The 22,324-nt window shown below is 38.4% G+C and overlaps 1 protein-coding gene across 1 annotated transcript; it reads left to right on the top strand.

The window, feature by feature from the left end:
• Positions 1 to 130: 130 nt before the first annotated feature.
• On the top strand, positions 131 to 20,527 carry GLO1 (glyoxalase I). The gene is made up of 6 exons (XM_059077222.2): positions 131 to 435; positions 12,604 to 12,686; positions 15,051 to 15,191; positions 16,363 to 16,430; positions 17,145 to 17,234; positions 19,842 to 20,527. Exons 1-6 carry the CDS (start codon positions 352 to 354, stop codon positions 19,928 to 19,930), a joined length of 555 nt encoding a protein of 184 aa, XP_058933205.1. The 5' UTR covers positions 131 to 351; the 3' UTR covers positions 19,931 to 20,527.
• Positions 20,528 to 22,324: the final 1,797 nt, after the last annotated feature.

Here is a 22,324-nt window from a genome sequence, read left to right as displayed (position 1 = left end):
GTTAAACAGAAACAAAATTAGGTCAGCAAGCAACAGAGAGAAACGCGCTTTCAAGCTGGCAGGTTTGGATTTTTTTTTTTTTTTTAACCTCAATGTGCCCTCCATCATACGCAAGGCACCTTGGGAATTGTAGTCTTGGGTGTAGAGCGCTGTGGCCGGAGGCGCTGACTCACTGGGACCCAATCAGCAGACAGCCAACTTGCCCTCCACTCAGCAATTGGCTGGAATTCAGCGGCTGCCCACCCCGCGGAGCAGTCTCTCTGGCGCTGGTAAAGGTAGCTTCGCGGCCGGCAGAGTGAGAGTAGTTGCTGCGTTCCTGGGGACCTTCGTCCGCGATACAGCAGTGCGATCATGGCACAACCGCAGACCGCGTCCGGCGGCCTCACCGACGAGGCCGCCCTCGGCTGCTGCTCCGACCCGGATCCCAGCACCAAGGTGGGCGCAGAACCTAATTCTCCAGAGTCGGGGCCCGCCCTGCGTGGCGCGACTGGGACCCCTGGAGGGAGCAGTCCCTCGGGCTCAGCCAGGCCTCGCTAGGGTTGGATGATTCGAACTCTGGATTCGAACCCCACCCTACCACCACTGCAGCTCCGCCCGCCTTGGGCAGATCGGAGGGGGCTGGGAAGAGGGCCAGTAGTGACCAGTGGGGGATCTGGAGAGGGTCCGTTTCTTCACGTTGTTTGAAAGACTGCGATCCTGCTTGCTTTAACTTGCTTGATTTGGGACGGTAACAGGAGATCATGGCTAACCCAGGGTCAGACTCCTTGTCTGTGGGTGTGCGTGTTCCCCAGGTCAATAGGGGTGGAGGGTAAGAAAAGCAGTTTCTGAACTCCAGTCTACGTTCGAAGTTCTACGGGCCGGCTCCTCCCAGCCGGGATCATTTTTCTATAACTGTCCTGGCTCCACGTTTAACTCCTCCAAACCAATCTGATAGCTCCTGACTTTAGCCGGGCCCAGAATTTCCCTTTGTGTTGGCCTTTCCGGTTGCTCACGCCCACACTTATGCCCTCCCTGTGCTCGGTGGTCCCAGGAGAGATGGCAGAATCATGGAGCTTAGATCGAAGGGAATCTTGGAAATTCCTTCACTGACCCTCTCATTGCAGCTGAGACCCAGTAAGAGAAATGACCAGTTGCATGTGAAGGCTCTCATCCCTTCAGCTTGCTTAACAGGTCTGTACTGAGAGTCATTGTAACTCACTCAGGTGTGGTGCCTCAGGGCGTTGTCAAGATCAGACAGGGCAGCCGCTCCCGGGGTTTACTCCAGTGTACTCATCACTGTCAGAAAACACGTTTGTATGTATTCATTTGACTGGGGAAGTTCTAAATTCATTGAAGTTTGAGTATGTGCTTTGTACAGACCTCTAAGACCTGTCGGTGACTTTTAGTCCCTTCTTGCTCTTTGCCTTCAGGGTGAAGAGTCAGACACTTCTAACTGCTAAATCCTTTGACTAGCACCTGGTAGTACTTAGCTTAGGAAAAATGTTAGTCACTGCAAAATTAAGAGGGAAGAAGTAAATATATACATTTCCTCTCACACTTAATCTTATTTTTTATACTCTTTAATGTTAATACCTTGTTATTTCACATAATATAGATTGAGTTTTTCAGTGTAAATTAATTTCCCAGGTAACTGGGCATTTTATGTACTGGACTATTTAAGAAAAAGATTTCAAGGAGAGCTTGATAAAATTGATTGAGTACAATTCTTTGCATTCTTAATTTACAGCTTTTTTTTTTTGGCTGCGTTGGGTCTTCGTTGCTGCAAGTGGGCTTTCTCTGGTTGCAGAGAGCGGGGGCTACTCTTCATTGCGGTGTACGGGCTTCTCATTGCGGTGGCTTCTCGTGTTGCGGAGCACAGGCTCTAGGCACGCGAGCTTCAGTAGTTGTGGCTCGCAGGCTCAGTAGTTGTGGCTCACCAGCTCTAGAGCAGAGGCTCAGTAGTTGTGACTCAAGGGCTTAGTTGCTCCGCGGCATGTGGGATCTTCTGGACCAGGGCTCGAACCCATGTCCCCTGTATTGGCAGGTGGATTCTTAACCACTGTGCCACCAGGGAAGTCCTACACACCCTTAATTTATGTCAATTTCTCGTGATTTGAATTTTTTTTTTTTTTTTGGCCATGCCATGTGGCATGCATGATCTTAGTTCCCTGACCAGGGATTGAACCTGCACCCCTGCACTGAGAGCACGGAGTATTAACCAATGGACCACCAGGGAAGTCCCAGTAATTATTTTTTGAGATTAGTCGTTTTGCACCCTAGAAGCACCATATGGGGGACATAAAATGGAGTATGTAATAGTAGCTGGGATATATTGAGTGTGCCAGGCCCCAGTTTGTTATTTTAAGTACATTACTTAATTTAATCCTCACAACAACACTGTGAGGAAGGCATAATTATCTCCGTTTTCTTTATAAATAGACAGTGCCCCAGAGGTGTTGAGTAATTTGCCTAGCGAGGAGCCCACACTCCCTATTGTGCTTCTAGAGTACTGGCTACAGCAGTAATTTTGGAACTTGACATGAAGGAAAGTAGAAAACCTAAATGAATTAATTCAGTCTGATCACTGATCATCTGCTATGTGTAAAGAGCATGGTAGGTACCTTGGGGGACATTCAGATGAACAAGATGAAGTTCCTCCCTTCACCAAACATACACCAACTCTAACATAAAATGGAACTGGGATTATGTGCTTTTGAAATTATAAAGCACTGTGGGAGCACAGAAAGTAGAGATTTTCAAAGGTGGCATCTGTGGTATGATGTATACACAGGGTATTTGGAGGCTGAAGACCTACGTTTGAATCCCTAATTCTATCATTGGCTATAGTGATCTTAGCAGGGTGTAAACAAAGCTGCTATAAGGATAAAATGTATCTATGATCTTTAAACTATGAAAAGCAATACAATTCAAAGTTGTATTGCAACTGTGGATATCAGGGAATGCGTCAAGAAGAAGGTGGGGGTGAGTCTAGGCCTTGAAAGATGGATGGGGTCCCAATATCACATGGGAGACGGTTACATGGGAGGGCATTCTAGGTGGAGGAAACATCTGAGCAAAAATGTGGTGAGATGGCAGAAAGATGCAATGTAGAGCATGTTCTGGAGAACTCGTTTTTGGTTCAAGTTCAAGTTTTCTAAGTGGTGGAGCAGTGGTGGAGAAGACTAGAATGGTAGGTTGGAGCCAGATCATGGAGAGAGCTTAGAATGTTACTTCTAAGAAAATCGAATTTTATACAGTTAGTGGGGAATCACTGAGGGATTCAAATCATTCTATAGAATAGATTGGAGGGATCCAAGCCTGGAGGTGATGAGGACACCTAAAAGTCTCTTTTGGAAGGTGAGAAAAGTGATGAGGGCCTGGTTTGGAAAGAAGAGAACAGCAGTGATAGAAAGTCAACTTGTTTGTTGATTATTTGCATCTTTGTCATAAAGGCAGACAAAAAAAAAAAAAAAAAGGCAGACAAAAGAATGTACAGCTGCACCACCTCCTGGGCTGTCTTACTTAGCTAACTTTCTTCAAAGGCCAAGTGCTTCTTTTCCCAAGTAGTAATCTCCTGAAATACATTCTTTTTACTGTCTCTATCAGTGTCCTTTGATAAAATTATTTGGAGTCCCTTCCCATCTGAGTGGTAAATGATGAGGTCAGGGAAAACTTTCAGTGTTGTTGACACTTAAGCTGGGTTTTACCAAATCAAAGGAGGTAGCTAGGCAGAGTTGCGGGCAGGGGTTGAGGGAAGGAAGAATGGCAAGGAAGGAAGAAGGACAATGGCCAGATGGATGAATGACTGTTCTCGGCAGAGAGAACCGTAGTATATATAAAAGCACGGTGACATCAGAGAGCTGATGCAGGGACCTACAGGTATACAGTGAGACTGAAGTTATAGGCAATAGGAGTTAAGGGGAAGGTACATAAAACAGTCATTGGGATGCTCAAAGAAAATATAAACATTCCCACTTGGTTCATTTGTTTTTCTCATCCTATGAAGATTTCTGTTTGGTAAATATGTTTTTTAAAAATATATGCTTTATAATTATTTTATTATTATTTATATATATTTCTCTGTGTATACAATTAAAATATATATACATTTATGATGGGGCATGCTCTTTTTTTTTTTAACTGATAAAGGTATGAAATCAAAACCATTTAAGATGACCAGTTTAGTGGAGTGTTAATAAAACATGAAGTTAAAGAAGTATGCAGCAACTGTATGTGCTTGCTTTGGGAACTTTCTTCTAAAAGTTGTGAGGTACCACTGAAGGATTGATTTTTTTATTTTAACATCTTTTTTTAAAAAAATAGATTTTATTTATTTATATATATATATATATATATTTATTTATTTATTTTTGGCTGCGTTGGGTCTTCGTTGCTGTGTGCGGGCCCTCTCCAGCTGTGGCAAGCAGGGGCCACTCTTCGCCGTGGCGCACGGGCCTCTCACTGCAGCGGCCTCTCCTGTTGTGGCTTCCGGGCTCCAGAGCGCAGGATCAGTAGTTGTGGCGCACAGGCCCAGCCGCTCCGTGGCATGTGGGATCTTCCTGAACCAGGGCTCAAACCTGTGTCCCCTGCATTGGCAGGCGTACTCTTAACTACTGAGCCACCAGAGAAGCACCTGAAGGATTGATTTTTAACCCAGAAATGACACAGTTGGGTTTTTGTTATAGAAAGATCAGTCTGGTACCATTATAGGAAGATCACTCTGGATTGCATATGGGTTAGCCTGCAAGAAGCCGAGAGACCAGACAGGCTCTGACGGTCGTCTAGGCGGGAAGTAGTGAGGACATGAGCAAGGTAGTAGTGATCTTTGGAAAGGCAAGGAGAAAGATTCCAGAGGCACTTGAGCAGTCAGGTTGATGGGACACTTGGATTGGATTACAGAGGGAGTGGCGAGGAAGGAATCTGAGAAGACTTCAGGGGTCTGACTTGGGCTGACACCCAAGTCAGATTCTAGAGGCATTCTAGAGGCATTCCCTGTTGGTGATGTGGGAGGGAGTATTTGGTCTGTAATTAATTTGATATTTTGACTCAGATGGAAATGTTGAGTAGACTAGATGGAGATGTAAAACCAGAGCTGAGGTTAGAGGTATGGCTGCAAGATTGAAACTTCCCTTTTCTGAAGATGGAAGGTGGTAGAGGCAATGGAGATTTTGATTTTGATTCTGAGTAAGATTTAATATGTAAAGCTCCTTAGTAACAGTTCTAGAGAAATGAGTGTCGTCATCACTAGAAAGAGAATTTGAAGGGTAGGACACAAAGTCAAGAAACTTTTTTGCCACTGTTGTAACTTTTCTAAAAAAAATTAATTAATTAATTTATTTATTTATTTTTGGCTGTGGTGGGTCTTCGTTGCTGTGCGCAGGCTTTCTCTAGTTGCGGTGAGTGGGGCTACTCTTCATTGCGGTGCACAGGCTTCTCACTGCGGTGGCTTCTCTTGTTGCAGAGCACGGGCTCTAGGCGTGTGGGCTTCAGTAGTTGTGGCACGCAGGCTCAGCAGTTGTGGATCGCAGTCTCTAGAGCGCAGGCTCAGTAGTTGTGGCACACGGGCTTAGTTGCTCTGCGACATGTGGGATCTTCCCGGACTAGGGATCAAACCCGTATCCCCTGTATTGGCAGGCAGATTCTTAACCACTGCGCCTCCAGGGAAGTCCCCAGCATAATTCTCAGAAACCCTAGGATTTTCAGAAGGGTAATGAGCATTGGCTTCAACTTCAAGTCACCAGCGTATTAGCTCCTAACAAAAGAGTCAGCCTGTCCTTTGAAGGCATTGACTTCTCTCTAACTATGAAAGTCCTAGGTGATATCTTCTAATATAAGGCTATTTCATCCACACTGAAAATCTGTTGTTTAGTGTTGCCACCTTCATTCATTATCTTACCTATTTGGATAACTTGCTGCAGCTTCTACATCAGCACTTGCTGCTTCACCTTGTATTTTTATGTTATGGAGCTGACTTCTTTCCTTAAACCTCATGAACCAACCACTGCTGACTTCAAACTTTTCTTCTGCAGCTTCCTCACTTCTCACAGCCTTCTAGAATTGAAGAGAGTTAGGGCCTTGCTCTGGATCAGGCTTTGGCTTGAGGGAATGTTGTGGCTGGTTTGCTCTTCTATCCAGACTACTAAAACTTTCTCCATATCAGCAATAAGGCTGTTTTGCTTTCTTATCATTTGTGTGTACACTGGAAGAGCGCTTTTCATTCCCTTCAAGAACTTTTCCTCTGCTTTCACAGTTTGGCTAACTGGTGCAAGAGGCCTAGCTCTCAGCCTTTCTCAGCTTTTGACACACCTTTCTCACTAAGCTTAATCATTTCTAGCATTTGATTTAAAGTGAGAGACATGCAACTCTTCCTTTCACTTGAACACTTAGAGGCCATTGTAGGGTTTTTAATTGGCCTAATTTCAATATTGTGTCTCAGGGAATAGAGAGGTCCGAGGAGAAGGAGAGAGATGGGGCAATGGTCTATCAGTGGAGCAGTCAGAACACACACAAATATCAATTAAGTTTGTCATCTTATGTGGGCGTGGTTCATGGCACCCCCCAAAAGGATTACAATAGTATCATCCAAGATCACTGATCAGGCTTCCCTGGTGGTGCAGTGGTTAAGAATCTGCCTGTCAATGCAGGGGACACGGGTTCGAGCCCTGGTCTGGGAAGATCCCACATGCCGCAGAGGAACTAGACTCGTGAGCCACAACTACTGAGCCTGCGCGTCTGGAGCCTGTGCTCCGCAACAAGAGAGGCCGTGACAGTGAGAGGCCCGCGCACCGCAATGAAGAGTGGCCCCCACTTGCCACAACTAGAGAAAGCCCTCACACAGAAACGAAGACCCAACACAGCCAAAAATAAATAAATAAATAATTTTTTTTTAAAAAAAGATCACTGATCACATATCACCATAACAAATACAATGAAAAAGTTTGAAATATTGTGAGAATTACCAAAATGTGACATAGAGACATAAAGTGAGCAAATGCTCTTGGAAAAATGGCACTGAGAGACTTGCTGGACACAGGGTTGCCACAAACCTTCACTTTGTAAAAAAAAAACCAGAAAACAAAAAAACCAATATCTGTAAACTGACACAAAGTGAAATGCAATAAAATGAGCTGTGCTTAGATAAAACAAAAACAGGAGGACTCTGAAAAGCAGAGAGAATGGCAGACTGGCTAGGGACCTTGAGACCCTAGGAATAACATGGCAGTACACACACACACACACACACACACACACACACACACACACACACAAAACCTATGCAAAGAGTGTATGCAAAAACACTATAGATAAATCAAAATGGAATTATAAAAAAAAAATTACAGTGACCCACAAGAAGGCAAAGATAAAAAGAAAGGACAAACAGAAAACAAAAATAAAATGGCCAATTTAAGCCCTAATATTTCAATAATTACATTAACTGTAAATATACCAATTAAGACAGATATTTGGTGGAGTGGATTTAAAAGCATGCCCCAGGTTATCTATATGTGAGGTGATGGGTGTTAACTAAATTTGTGGTAATCATTTCTCAACATATGTAAGTTGAAGTTATGCTGTATACCTTAACTTTATATAATACTGTATGTCAATTATATCTTAATAAAATGAAAGAAAAAGAAAAACATGCCTCACCTATATGCTGTCTACACAAAACTCACTTCAAATGTGATGACAGAGGCAACTAAAAGGATGGAAAAATATATATAAACATTAACCAGAAGAAAGGAGTGGCTATATTGTTTCAAATGCAGTAGACTCTAGAGCAAAGACAGTTATCATAGAGAAGTACATTATATAATGATAATAGGGTCCATTGACTAAGAAGACATAGCAATCCTAAATGTGTGTACCTCAAACAATGGAACTGCAAAAATATGTGAAGCAAAGACTGATATATGGAAGGAAAAAGAGACAAATCCACAGTTTTAGTTGGATACTATACTCCTCTCTCAACAATTGATTGAACTAGACAGAAAATTAGCAAGGATATAGACAAACTCAGCAACACCATCAATAAACGAGGTCTAATCAAGATTTATAGAACATTCCAGCCAGTAACAGCAGAATACAGGCATACCTTGTTTTTATTGCACTTTGTAGATATTAGGTTTTTTTACAAATTGAAAGTTTGTTGCAACCCTGGATGAAACAAGTGTGTTGGTGCTATATTTCCAACAGCATTTGCTTGATTCTCTGTTACATTTTAGTAATTCTTGCAATATTTCAAACTTCCATTGTTATATTTGTTACGGTGATCTGTGATCAGTAACAACTCACTGAAGGCTCACATGATGGTTAGCATTTTTTAGCAATAAAGTATTTTTAATTGAGGTATGTACATTTTTTTAGACATAGTACTATTGCACACTTAATAGACTACAGTATAGAGTAAACATACATGCACTGGGAAACCAAAAAATTTGTGTGACTTTTTAAAAATATATTTATTTATTTGGCTGTGCCGGGTCTTAATTGCGGCACAAAGGATCTTCATTGCAGCATGCGGGATCTTTTAGTTGCAGCATGCAGGCTCCTTTAGTTGTGTCATGCAGGCTCTTAGTTGCAGCATGCAGAATCTAGTTCCCTGACCAGGGATTGAACCCCCTGCACTGGGAACGTGGAGTCTTAACCACTGGGCCACAAGTGGAGTCCCTGTGTGACTCTTTATTGTGATCTTTGCTTTATTGCAGTGGTGGCAAACTCTTGATATTACCGAGGTATGCCTGTACAGTTTTTTTTCAAGTGCCCACAGAAGATATACCAAGGTAGACCATATCATGGGCCCTAAAACTAACTTCAACAAACTTGAAATAATTGAAATTGTATAGAGCATGTTTAACCACAGTAGAATCAAACTAGACATCAGTAGCAGAAACATAACAGGAAAATCTCTGAAAACTTGGAAACTGAATAACACATTTCTAAATAATCCATGTATCAAGAGGAAGTCTCAAGGGAAATTTTTAAAATTACATTGAACTGGATGAAAATGAAAAAAGCATCTCAGCTAAGACAGTGCTAAGAGGGAAATTTATAGTATTAAATGCATATATTAGAAAATAGGAAATATCTTAAATCAAGGATTTGTTTCCTCCTTAAGAACCTAGAAAAAGAAGAGCAGAATAACCCAAAGCAAGCAGAAGGAAGGAAATAATAAAGAGCAGAAATCAATGAAATTTAAAACAAATTAGAAAAAATATCAGTGAAACAGCTGGTTCTTTGAAAAAAACCAACAGAATTAACAAAGTTGTATCAAGACTGACAAGAAAAGAGAGAAGACACGAATTACCAATATCAGGAATGAAATAGGGGATACCACTACAGACTGCAGACAAGAGAAGGGTGATAAGGGAATACTGAAAACAATTCTATATACATAAATTTGACAACTTAAATGAAATGGACCAATTCCTTGAAAAACACCAACTACCATAACTTACCCATATGAAATAAATAATTTGAATAGCTCTATAACATAAGGAAATTGAATTCATAATAATCTTTAAAAAAAATATCTCCAGTTCCAGATGATTTCACTGGAGCAGTCTTCCAAACCTTAAGGAAGAATTAACATCAATTCTACACAATCCCTTCATGAAAATTGAAGAGGAAGGAACACTTTTATTCATTTTATAAAACTGTCATATTACCCTGATATCAAAACCAGGTAAAGACAATACAAAAAAAAAGAGATATTACAGACCAATATCTTTCATAAGTATGGATGTAAAAATCCTTAACAAAATATTAGCAAATAGAATTCAGTGGTATATAAAAAGAATCACATACCATGATCACGTGGGGTTTACTCCAGGTATGCAAGGCTGGTTCAATATTTTAAAAAATCACAGTAACTCACCATATTAGGAAGCTAAAGAAGAAATATCACATGACAAAATTCAACAGCATGATTTAAACACTTTTGTTTTTTCAGAAAAAAATAGGAATGGGAGGGAACTTCCTCAACTTGATAAAGAGCATTTATGAAAAACTTAAGAGCTAACATTATACTAAATGGTGATGCTTTCTCCTTAATTTTGGGGAACAAGGCAAGTTTGCTCTCACCACTCTTATCTGACGTAGTGCTGGAAGTTCCAGCTGGTACAGTAAAGCAAAAAAAGGAAGTAACAGGCAGATTGGAAGAAAGAAATAAAACTGTCCCTATTTGCGGATGACATGATTGTCTACATAGGAATCTTAAGGAGTCTAAAAAACCTCGAACTAGTAAGTGAGTTCAGAAGGTTGCAGAATACAAGATAAACATACAAAAATCAATTGGATTTCTATATATTAGCAAAGAACACATGAGCACCAAGATTAAAAATACAATACCATTTACAATTGCTCAACAAAATTAATATCTAGGTATAAATCTATCAAACATGTACAGAATTTGTATGCTGAAAATTACACTGCGTTGATAAAGGAAATCAAAATCTAAATAATGGAGAGACATACTGTGTTCATGATTGGAAGACTCAGCATAGCAAAGATGTCAATTCTCCACAAATTGGTATACATGTTTAACACAGTCTCTATCAAACCTTTTTTTTTTAGATATAGTCAAGGTTATTCTAAAATTTATGTGGAAGGCAAAGAGAGTAGAATAACTAAATCTTGAAAAGAATAGGGTGGAAGGAATCAGTCTACCTGATTTTAAGACTCACTATATAGCTGCATTAATCATTACTCCATGGTATTGGCAGAGAGATAGACATAGATCAGTGGAAAAGAGTAGAGACCCCAGAAATAGACACACACTAATAAACCCAACAGATTTTTCACAAAGATGCAAAAGCAATTCAGTGGAGAAAGGACAGATTTTTCAACAAATGGTGCTGGAGCAATTGGCCATCCATAGGTAAAAAATGAAGCTTTACCTGAGTTCACATCTTATACCAGAAAGTCCATTTAGAGGTGCTCAAAGGGACCTTGACTTTAACCCTTTGGTTCACTCCCTGCTCCACTTTTTATAGTTTTGTCAGGATTACATTGTAGGCATGTAGTACATGTACTAGAAATATCCCTGATTGTACCTTTAAAGTTTTTTCACAGTAGTTTTAAATTAATTAGATTTGGAGATTGCCTACCCTGACCCTCACAAAAGATTGATTATTTCTATCATTCTTCCTTTTTATAAGGCAAAGGAGCAAATCTTTTTTACCTTGTAATCATCCCAGAAAACCCAAAGATAGTTTAAGCATAAAAGACATCTTTTATTATTCTGAATTTAGAGCATAATAAGGGAAAGACAAAGTTAAGAACTGTCTAAGAAGATATCAACTTAAGTCTTTTTAAAATCCAGGATATATTTATTTCAAACAATATTTTAGAACCATAGCAATAAACAGTGATTTTTAGAAACTTTTAAAGAAAGGAACATTTTTCCAAGATCATTCAAGTGTTTATCAAAAGTAGCAGAGGTATTCTGTTACAGAGAGTTAGCAGAATATTTTGGTGATAAAAAGAAAACTGTTATCTGAGCATAGAATAACTTGATCATTTTATAAAAAGCAAGCCCTGCTTGTTTTCTTATATCATCCAAATAATACTTTGGCAACAAAGGATTTACACACCTCTATTTTTTATGAATAACTCCACTAACATTGAATATACTTTTAATCTTTTTGGCATGTATAGACTCCTTTTTTAAAAATTAAAAATGGTTTTAGAGTATATATTATATTTGTGTTTTCTTAGAAATAATCTATCATGCTAAGTCTTCTCAGTCAGAAAAATGGTGTATCTTTCCATTTTTAAAAATATTTTTTCCAGCTTTATTGAGATAAAATTGACATATAACGTGTATGTCATATACCATGGGCATGTCCAAGTGCTTCTAAAGCAGTGTTTTACGTGTCTTCGTATATTCTATTATGACTGTGTCGTAATTTATCTATTTCCTCATTGTTAGAGGTAGTTTAGCAAAGTGGTTGAAAGCAAGGACTTTGGAACCAAACTGTTTGGACTGAAGTTTTTTCTCTGCCACTTACTTTCTTAGCAGTAAAATGGGGATGGTATAATACTTATCTCATAGAGTAGTTGTGAAGATTATATAAATTAATTTCTGTAAATCATTTAGAACAGTGTCTGGACCATAGTTACTGTGTAAATGTTGTGATGAATGTCTTTATACATAAATCTTTGTCCAAGTTTCTAATTATTTCCTTAGATAGATTTTTAGAAGGGCAACATTTTGATTGATGAGTATGAACTCTTTAAGACTCTTAAAGACTCTTCAGATCCAAATTGCTTCTTAGAAAGATTGTAGGATAGGTATAGGGATAGGATAGGATAAGGATAGAGATGGGATAAACAGGGTTGTTGAACTTGTTTTACAGCACTTGACACAGAATCTACAGAAAAGAAAAAACAAACAAAACAACTCTGTGACTAAGGTACCTGGATTTGAACATAGTCTTTATGGACTGAACACAGGTATTTAATAACAATAAAGCCATGATGGACTGAGGGGACAAAATTTCTTTCTTCTTAAACAGTGTGTTACAATGGTGGACTATTGGTATTTTGTTACAGGAAGCAAAATTAGTGTTGGTAACAAGTAGTAAAAGTTAAAGGTGTTTAATATATACTGTTTCTCTTTAGGATTTTCTCTTGCAGCAGACTATGCTGCGAATTAAGGATCCTAAGAAGTCATTGGACTTTTATACTAGAGTTCTTGGAATGACGTAAGTAAACTGTTTATTTGTGCCTACAATGTTTAAATACATAGCTTTGCAAATATAGGGGATGTTTTCAGATCCATTGTAAAAATGGATTAAAGTTTGCTTCAAAGGTCACAAAAGTCCTTTTGGCCAGGAGTCTGGGACTAGGCTTGACTGACCAGGGCTTCTGTCAGGTTCCTCTCCTCTATCCCAGCCAGGCTTACTGGGCAACATGACACCAATACTTGCATTTTCTCTGACTCCCTTCTCTCTAAGAGCTGCCAGTTAAATCCTTAATGTGTCCAGACTGTCTTGATGTTATGGCCACTTTTAGCCTCTTGTTTACTTCAGAAAAGATATAGCTATTAAGACACAATACTTAGAAAATGAATGAGTTTTAGGTAAACTCATTCATTTTCTAAGTTTTAGGTAAACTGGCCATCTATTCCATTTTTATAGGATGTGTTCTCTTTTGCTGAACACGTAATATTCACTGATCTTATAATCTTTAAGACATATTTATTTTTCTTGATTTGTTTCCCTAAATAACATGAGGGTTTTTATTTGTTTTTGGTAATATAGATACATAAAGAATAAAACGATCTTTAATTTACTGCCTAGATAACCTCCATTGACATTGAGAGAAAACTTCAAGTAATACAGTATATGTCTATGTTAGAAAATCTGACCAATTCTGAGAAATACAAAGTGAAAAGTGACAGCTTCCCTCCCCCAGTCCTTCTCTTCAAAGATAACTGCTGTTAACAGTTTCTTATAATTCCTTCCAGAAAAAGTAGTTTTGCATGTATTTATGACATATTTAAAGAGCAGAATGAAACCAGATTTACTGAACACGTGATGTTTGCCAGGCACTTTATATCTCATTTCATTGTCTTCACAGTAGGTTTATTAGATAGCTTATATCCCTATTTTACATGGAAGGAAGAAACCAAACTTAAAGACATTAACTTAATGACCCCAGATTCCACAGTGGGCACATGGCAGAGCTGGAATTTGAATCCAGGTTTGATTGACTCCAATGTTGACCTTGTTTTTAAAGAGCCCCCAACTGGGGTACAACTTGACATTATATTGAAAGATATGCTGAGCTGAGAAAAGCAAGTTAAAACAGGTTCAAGTGTTCCATTTCCCATCTGATTGGTCCGTCTGCTTTGGTAGGTGTAGAGATAGTTTTCAGAGTTCGAGTATTTGAGGTGTTTGATACATCATTATAAACAAGTTAGAATAAATCTTATTTGTGATGAGTCAGTACATAGCTCTTAGTGGGCCAAGGCATATTACATGACAGTAATAAGTAAAAGATTTGGAACAGAACTCTAGAAACTTTCCATTTGCTATGCTACAACGATTCCCTCTTGTTGATTTTGGGGTTCTTTTTGTATCTTTTTTCTCCTGTTGATTTTGAATGAGGTCATGTTTGAGCATTTAATCCTCCATAATCTAAAGAAAATTGTATTGTGTATATCCTCATTCTACCCTACTCCTTGCAAAATAATCTTACACTCTTTAAACTCAGTTTAGAGACCATGACTTCAATGAATCTTCTGAGGACCTCAGGATGAGTAATTCATCACGCACTCTCATGATCAGTCTTTCCTTTTCCACTGCTCTTTCCCCTCAACCTACAAAAAAGCTTAAGTCTTCTCTATTCTAGGATAATTCTTGCCCTCTGCTCTCTTGCTGTCCTTTCCGTCATCATGACCATCTGTACAGGTAGACCACCACTTACTGTTTCACTTGTTCACCTCCCATTCTCCAGCTTATGCTGTCGCATGCTGCTGAAACTGCCCTCACAGGACCTTTCCATATCTGCTCACCTCTTCTCAGACTTAATCCTGTCTGACCTTTCTGCAGTATTTGATACTGTAACCACTTTATTGTTGACATTCATGTCTTTTGTGATATTAATCTGTCCTTCTCTCTTAACACCTATCCTCAGTTTCCTAGGAGTTTTGGCATAGTAAGAACTCAATAAATTTATTTTTCTTTAACTCAATGCCATATAGCTGAAAGAACAATAAGGTGTGATGTGTTATATTTTTCACTAAAAATAAATAAAATTTTCTTTTGAAGATACCTTTTGCCATTTATAAGCAAGTACCATAAATCCAACTAAATTTCATTATATTTGAAGAATTGATGAATTACAAAAGTTTGTTTTTAAAAAAAAATTATTTCACGGATATATACAGATGAATAAATTTTTTTAAATGAGACTTTTTAAAATTGATTTTCCTTGCTCTTTGTATTAAAACAGCCTCACCATGTGCAGCTCTTATTCTTAGTAGAACTTGAATATTGTTATGTTGATTTTAGTATGAATCAGCTTTTCCTATTGTTAATTGATTCAGACTTGTTTAATTTCAGACTACTCCAAAAATTAGATTTTCCCACTATGAAATTTTCACTCTATTTCTTGGCTTATGAGGATAAAAATGACATCCCAAGAGATAAAGATGAAAGAGTAGCATGGGCATTCTCCAGAAAAGCTACACTTGAACTGACACAGTGAGTATGAGTTTTTATTTTTTTTATATACTCTACATTTTTTTGAAGATTATTTTTTTAAACTATTTTTCCCTTCTTATCAGCTTAATTCAAACCAGGTCTACCTAATCACTTTCAACTTGTAACAGTATGTTTGAGTATTCTATATGGATCTTATGGTCTTTGTATTGTTCTTGTGGCATAGGTAGGGCAAGTGAGATCATTTGCCTTTTAGATAGAGAACATAAGACTGAAATGGCGGGGCTTCCCTGGTGGTGCGGTGGTTGAGAATCTGCCTGCCAATGCAGGGGACACGGGTTCGAGCCCTGGTCTGGGAAGATCCCACATGCTGCAGAGCAACTAGGCCCGTGAGCCACAACTACTGAGCCTGCGCGTCTGGAGCCTGTGCTCCACAACAAGAGAGGCCGCGATAGTGAGAGGCCCGCGCACCGCGATGAAGAGTGGCCCCCGCTTGCTGCAACTAGAGAAAGCCCTCACACAGAAATGAAGACCCAACACAGCCAAAAATAAATAAATAATTTTTTTTTTTTTTTTAAAAAAGACTGAAATGGCAAGATATTTGTCAAACGGTAGCTAATGAATGTTTAGGTACTATAAGTAAGGTCTTCATAATTTCAGCGTTTTTGTTGAAATTGGCATTCCCCTTCTTTCTTTTTTATTCTTTATGTTGTTTCTGTGCACCTGCTAAAAACTATCAAAAGAGCATTTGTTTCAGGGTGTGTGATTTAATGTGTCCCCTGATTCAAAACAGCCCTGGAATCAGAAAGACCTAGACATGAGTCTTGGCTCTGACAATAGCTCTGCGACCCTAAACAAGTTATATCACCTCCCTAAGTGGCAGTCTCATTGATAAAATGGAGATACTCAGATCTAGCCCTTGGAGCTGTTCAGAGGACTTAAAGAAGTATAAAGTACTTAGCACAAGAAATGATAGTTGCTATTATTATAATTATTGTTCTTATCCAGATGCCTAGTTTTATTGTCTCCTTAGACATTCTTTGCCCATTTGCCCTTTCTATAGTTGAAAACTTAATATTTACAGTAACAGAGATTAGACCAAGTATATTAAGTAGCATATATACATGGTAAGATTTCAAAGATTGTTGCAGCTTTCTTTTCAGAATATCTGTTCTCCAGGTCACTTGTAATTATGTTTTCCCTCCTTTTGTAGCAATTGGGGCACTGAAGATGATGAGGCCCAGAGTTACCACAGTGGCAATTCAGACCCTCGGGGATTTGGTATGTTTGCCTATTTGTGTGTAATAAACATGGATTTGTGTGATTTTTCCATTGTGTACCTATTTATGATTGTAAGCAATCTAAAACATTAAGTATAATCAATTTGTTAGGAGTATGGTTATTTTTATTTTCCACAAATAATTTTATTTAGGAGTTGTTTAATTTCATCATCTCAGTCTAAACTTTTTACATTTACTCTCTCACAATGATTTTACTTTTCAGTTTCAGTATTATGTTTCCAGTAGATGTTTTAATTTAAAAAACAAAAAAACAAAAATGATGGTTAATAGTAACCCCGATTTCTGCCAGCATACACTTCTGCCTTGATCTAAAATCTCTCAACCAAAATAACAGTATTACCAATTTAAATTGGCTGCTATGTAGTCAGTATCAATAATAAGCCTTTTAAGCATGAGTAAATGGTTACTCTTTTGTGCTGTAAGTTATTCTTAACAGATCAAACTATTTATGAGCCAGTATTGGGCTATGTTAAATAACTTATAATTCAAAGCAACTAATTAATTTATTATACCCAGCCAGTTAGATTCTTGTTCTTTAATGTATTATAGGTTTTGAACCAACTTGAATCAGTCTGTTTTCAGATGCCTTATGTTTTGAAATAAACTAGTTTTGGAAGCCACTTGTGGCACATGGGTACCCTATTGTAATTTTTCCTTCTTTCTCTCTGCCTTGTTTTGGGGGTGATTACCTAAGGTCACATTGGAATTGCTGTTCCTGATGTTCACGGTGCTTGTAAAAGATTTGAAGAACTGGGAGTCAAATTTGTGAAGAAACCTGATGATGGTGAGTCTGCTACTTGTTTTCTTCAGGCCTATGTTTAGTTATATAACATTTACTAAGCACCCACAGAGGGTACTGTTGTAGTAAAATCCTTTTGGTTGCACGTAACTTGGAATTCTACTCCAACCAGCTTAAGGAAAGAAGGGAAATGATTGGAAGAATACCTAGTTAATCTCAGGGAACTGAAAGGCAGCACCTAGGGTGGCTTCACATGGGACTAGTCACAGGATCTAGAGAGCTATCAAGGACCTAGGCTCTCTCTCCACTTCTTGACCCTACCATTCTCTCAGTGACCACCAGCTTTCACTCTCTCAGGTATATCTAACCACCCAAAAAAGTAAGTTCCTTAAAGTCTGTTTCATCTGCTGTTAATGTAACTACACCAAGTCTCTTCAGTTAATAATTTCCTGAATTTTTTTTCATCCTTTTTCAACCTTTACATGTCCTTCAGTTTTAGGTATATTGCTTGACATAGTATATATCTGGATTTTGTTGGATTTACATGTATTATAATTATTTTATTTAGATCTGTTTTTGCCACCATAATTTATTATTTAATTTTCATTTGAAATACTTCACTGTTTCATTTCAATCCTTTTTTTTTTTTCAATTAAGAGATTTGATATCCAAATATCCTCCTCCCTAGTAAGGAAAGAACTTGCTTCCCTCTACTTCCATTATGTTGCTATTACTCAGGCTGGGATATTATTGATTTATTTTCCCTTTTTCTTTGGCTTTGGCTTTTTATTTTAAGATAATAAATATATCAAGGTATATATTTTTTCTCCATAGATCTCTTGCAGCATCTTTCAGATTTTTCTGTCCCTTTATTAAGTACCTCAACCAAAACTGTTTTTAAAGTGTTTGTGAGGCAAAACTCTTGAAGCTCTGTATGTCCCAACACCATGCCTTTATACATATGAATGACAGTTTTGTTGACTATAAAATCTTAGGTTTATTTTCCTTCAGTCTTGAAAGTACAACTATCTTGTCTTATTTTTCCCATCCAGTGTTGCTGCTGAAAAATCTGATTTGTGTTCCTTCATATAGTTTCTTCTGTTTTGTTCTAGAGACTTTTTATATGTGTTATTTCTTTTTCCTTGCCTTCCTTCTGGGAGATTTCTTCAAACTGGCATACCAGTTAGCTAATTTTTCATCAGATGTATCTGTTCTTATATTTATCTTCTGTATTCTCATCTATTATGTTATTAATTTCAGCTATTATGATATTGATCCTGAATATTTGCTGGGCTCCTTTAATATTTTCTTGTTCTTGTTTCGTATTGGTCGTATTTAATATTCCTCATTGCTTTTACATGTTTTAATAGTTCTTGGTCCTCATTGATCTAATCTTTGTTCTTCTCTTTGAATGTATAATCCATTGTTTGTTTTATAGTTATATTCCTCAAATTCTTATTATATGGGTCTCAGAGGGTTTTGTTTTGTTTTGTTTTTTTGAAACTGAAACCATTCGCTATTCCAAACATCAGGCGGTGTGAATGTGGGAAGGCTAGACCTCAGTCCTTAAAAATCCACATGTTCTCAGGTAGATGTGCTGAGCAGAGAGAGAAAATAAGAGTTAAACAAATACTTCACATTCTGTAGTCAGATCCTTTTCCCCGCTTTGTCCCTGATGGAGTAGTAGTATTAGTAGGAGACACTTCTGGGATTGTCTTTCCCTCACCCTGGTTGTGGGGAAAGTGAAACCTCTGGGAGATCAGTTGTACCCACCCCACTCCCACCCCGTGGGAGTAGGTGCTAATGCCCAAGGCACTGGGAGAAGCAAGAGCCAAACTAACAAAACTCCTGTTTATTCTCCCACAGCCATGATGGACTGCCTTGTGGTCCAGCCAAAAGTACCCCCTTCTACACAAAGCAGGTTAAAACACTCACTACCCCACCCCCACCATTCCTCTCCCCAACTATCACCTCAGGGGCATTGTACTTTTTTTTTTTTTTTTTTCCTTTTTTTTAATCTATGTTCCTCTGGGGTTGATCTTGAAGAAAGGAGCCAGAGATAGGAGTCAAACTACTTCAGCATCTTGGTACCAAAATAAATTTCCAAGGTCACATTTTTCCATTTAAGCAAAGAACTCTACTACTAGACCTACTAACCTCTCAATCCCAGTTTTGGATTCCTGGGAGAAAGAATCTGATTGGCAGAGCTTGGGTTACATAGAATAGTGTATAACCTAAGCATCTGGGTCCTTTGGCTGTGTAGATAAGCCATGCTACCTCCTCACTTGAGCACCTATCTATTTCCTTCATCCTCTTTAAAATAAGACAATTTCTTTGACTACTCAACTAGTAGCATGAAGTGATACAGTGCAGGTGAAATAAATACCTGATACTTATAAGATGCAGCCAGTCCCACAGTTTATTTCAGGAGAGTTGGTTTACAGCTATGTGTAGAAGATAAAATATGTCATTCTGAAAATCGTGCATCTGGGCAACACTGACAATAGAATTTTTTGAAGTTAAAACTATAAACAAAACAATGTAATTAACTAAAATGCAAATTAAAATTTGAATTAATAAAAAATATATTTTAAATTTTTAAGGTTTTATTTTTTAAGTCTTTTCAATAATGAAAATCATTTCGTTTTACAGGTAAAATGAAAGGCCTGGCATTTATTCAAGATCCTGATGGCTACTGGATTGAAATTTTGAATCCTAACAAAATGATAACTATTATTTAGTTCTGTGAGAATGCTGCTTTGAGATTTCAGTGAAGACATTGTGGAAGGTAAAAAAGGAGACAATGTGATTCAAGATATTCAGTTAACAGAAGCAACTAGGACTGATTATTGTCTCAATTCAAATTATTCTTAAGTCTATTTCCCTTTCCTATTTCAGCTATATTTTTCACCTAACTGTTCAGTCATTCTAGTTTTAAAGTAGTGCTTTGTCTTATGTCCTTGAATGTAGTTATATAACTACTTTTTTAGGCAATAATTAGAACAATTCTGTTCAGAGGCTGCATTTGCCTTCTATCTTCTGATGAGATACAAGTCTGCAAGTCTGCCTTTGAATCATCATTTTCAAAAAAAAAAAAAAAACACTTAATATGTTTTTGTTGTGATTACCTTCTGGGGTTTCAGTTCCTCAGAAGTAACTTTTCAGAATGGGAAGTAAAGAACCCCGAACAAAAATGAAGCTTCATGTATATTTCAAATAGTATAAAGTTTATTTTACAAAAGAAAAGTTACTCTTGGGAGAAATTCAGAATTATGCTGACAAGGATGTGGATAGAAAAACTAATTTCTTTTTCTTTATAAAGTACTTTGAAAGTTGAAGGACTAACCTCTTTATTTTGGGGTGGGGAAGAGGATGGGAATATTACATACTGGGTATGCAGACACGGACTAGGCTGTCACATATTTTATCTCCCTTAATCCTCCACAGTATCCTGTGAGATAGAAAGTAGGTGGACATGCAAAATAACTTTAATGAATCCAAGGCAATATAAATAGGCTAAGGACTCAAGATCTCATCATCATTTTTAGTATTTAGATTATACCTCAAAAATTAGTACCTTGGGGCTTCCCTGGTGGCACAGTGGTTGAGAATCCACCTGCCAATGCAGGGGACACGGGTTCAAGCCCTGGTTTGGGAAGATCCTACATGCCATGGAGCAACTAAGCCCGTGTGCCACAGCTACTGAGCCTGCACTCTAGAACCCATGAGTCACAACTACTGAAGCCCACGTGCCTAGAGCCCGTGCTCTGCAACAAGAGAAGCCACCTCAACGAGAAACCTGCGCACTGCAACGAAGAGTAGCCCCTGCTCACCACAACTAGAGAAAGCCTGCGTGCAGCAACAAAGACCCAATGCAGCCAAAAATAAAATAAATAAAATAAATAATTTTTTTAAAAAATAGTACCTCACAATTCCTCCTTCACTAGTGTTCTTTGTAAAAACCTTCAAAGAGTTTGCAGCCAAAAATAAATAAATAAAATAAATTAATTAAAAAAAAAATAGTACCTTCACTAGTGTTCTTTGTAAAAACCTTCTAAGAGTTTGAGCATTGTCCTCTCAGCTTTCGAGCCTGAGTACCACAGTGAGGAAGAAGCAATGGAGGAAGTCTGGAGCATGCGGCTGCTCTGGGGATGCCTGGTTGTCCCTGTGCAAGTGGTGCTTGTGTTTCTTGTGAAGAGCCCCTACCCCAAGGTCTTCCAGATGCCAGTAATCATTTAGGACAAATTACATTCAGTGATAACATAACTTAGTTATCAGAAATCAGCTCAATGGTCTTCCCTGCTATGATTCACATTTTAAAAAAATTTTTTTAATTTATTTATGGCTGTGTTGGGTCTTCGTTTCTGTGCGAGGGCTTTCTCTAGTTGTGGCAAGCGGGGGCCACTCTTCATCACAGTGCGTGGGCCTCTCACTATCGTGGCCTCTCTTGTTGCGGAGCACAGCCTCCAGACGCGCAGGCTCAGTAGTTGTGGCTCACGGGTCCAGTTGCTCCGCAGTATGTGGGATCTTCCCAGACCAGGGCTCGAACCCGTGTCCTCTGCATTGGCAGGCAGACTCTCAACCACTGTGCCACCAGGGAAGCCCCATGATTGACATTTGATAGGTTTTAAAAACCAAACTGATTTTAAAAATCTCTTATGGCACAGATAATAAGAACATCCAGTTTGTGGTATAACTACATTTGTATTTTTTGTGGACTCTAGTGGAAGACCTTTGGCTAGGCCTTGCCAACTGTGCTTACACTGCTAGAAGCACTTTCATTTCCTTTTTGGATGGAATGGATTTTATGTGAGCAGTTCAAACAAATAGCAGTACTTATAGACGGAAGTTAAATAAAATTTTAGAAAAGACTGTGTTTAATTTGTAAACTTCTATCCAGCATGTTCTTTCTTTTAAAAAAAAAAAATCTGCCCTTGGGGAGTACTGCAAGGATTTTTGAAGGGGCTTGCAGACTCACTGAGAACTGGGAATAGTTGTAATTCTATACATCAGGCAAAGCACATAGTTTCTTTTTCTTTTTTTTTTTTTTTTATGTGGTACGTGGGCCTCTCACTGTTGTGGCTTCTCCCGTTGCGGAGCACAGGATCCGGACGCGCAGGCTCAGTGGCCATGGC

Source organism: Kogia breviceps, chromosome 10 (genome assembly GCF_026419965.1).
Source record: "Kogia breviceps isolate mKogBre1 chromosome 10, mKogBre1 haplotype 1, whole genome shotgun sequence".
NCBI classification, from domain to species: Eukaryota; Metazoa; Chordata; class Mammalia; order Artiodactyla; family Physeteridae; genus Kogia; species Kogia breviceps.
Note: the sequence above shows the minus strand (reverse complement) of the source record. Positions and strands in the feature narration are given on the sequence as shown.

Coding starts and splice junctions, on each gene's coding strand:
- GLO1 (XM_059077222.2), top strand. CDS start 352: ATGGCACAACCGCAGACCGCGTCCGGCGGCCTCACCGACGAGGCCGCC. Junction 436..12,603: donor ACCCGGATCCCAGCACCAAG/GTGGGCGCAGAA, acceptor GTTTCTCTTTAG/GATTTTCTCTTGCAGCAGAC. Junction 12,687..15,050: donor ACTAGAGTTCTTGGAATGAC/GTAAGTAAACTG, acceptor GTTTAATTTCAG/ACTACTCCAAAAATTAGATT.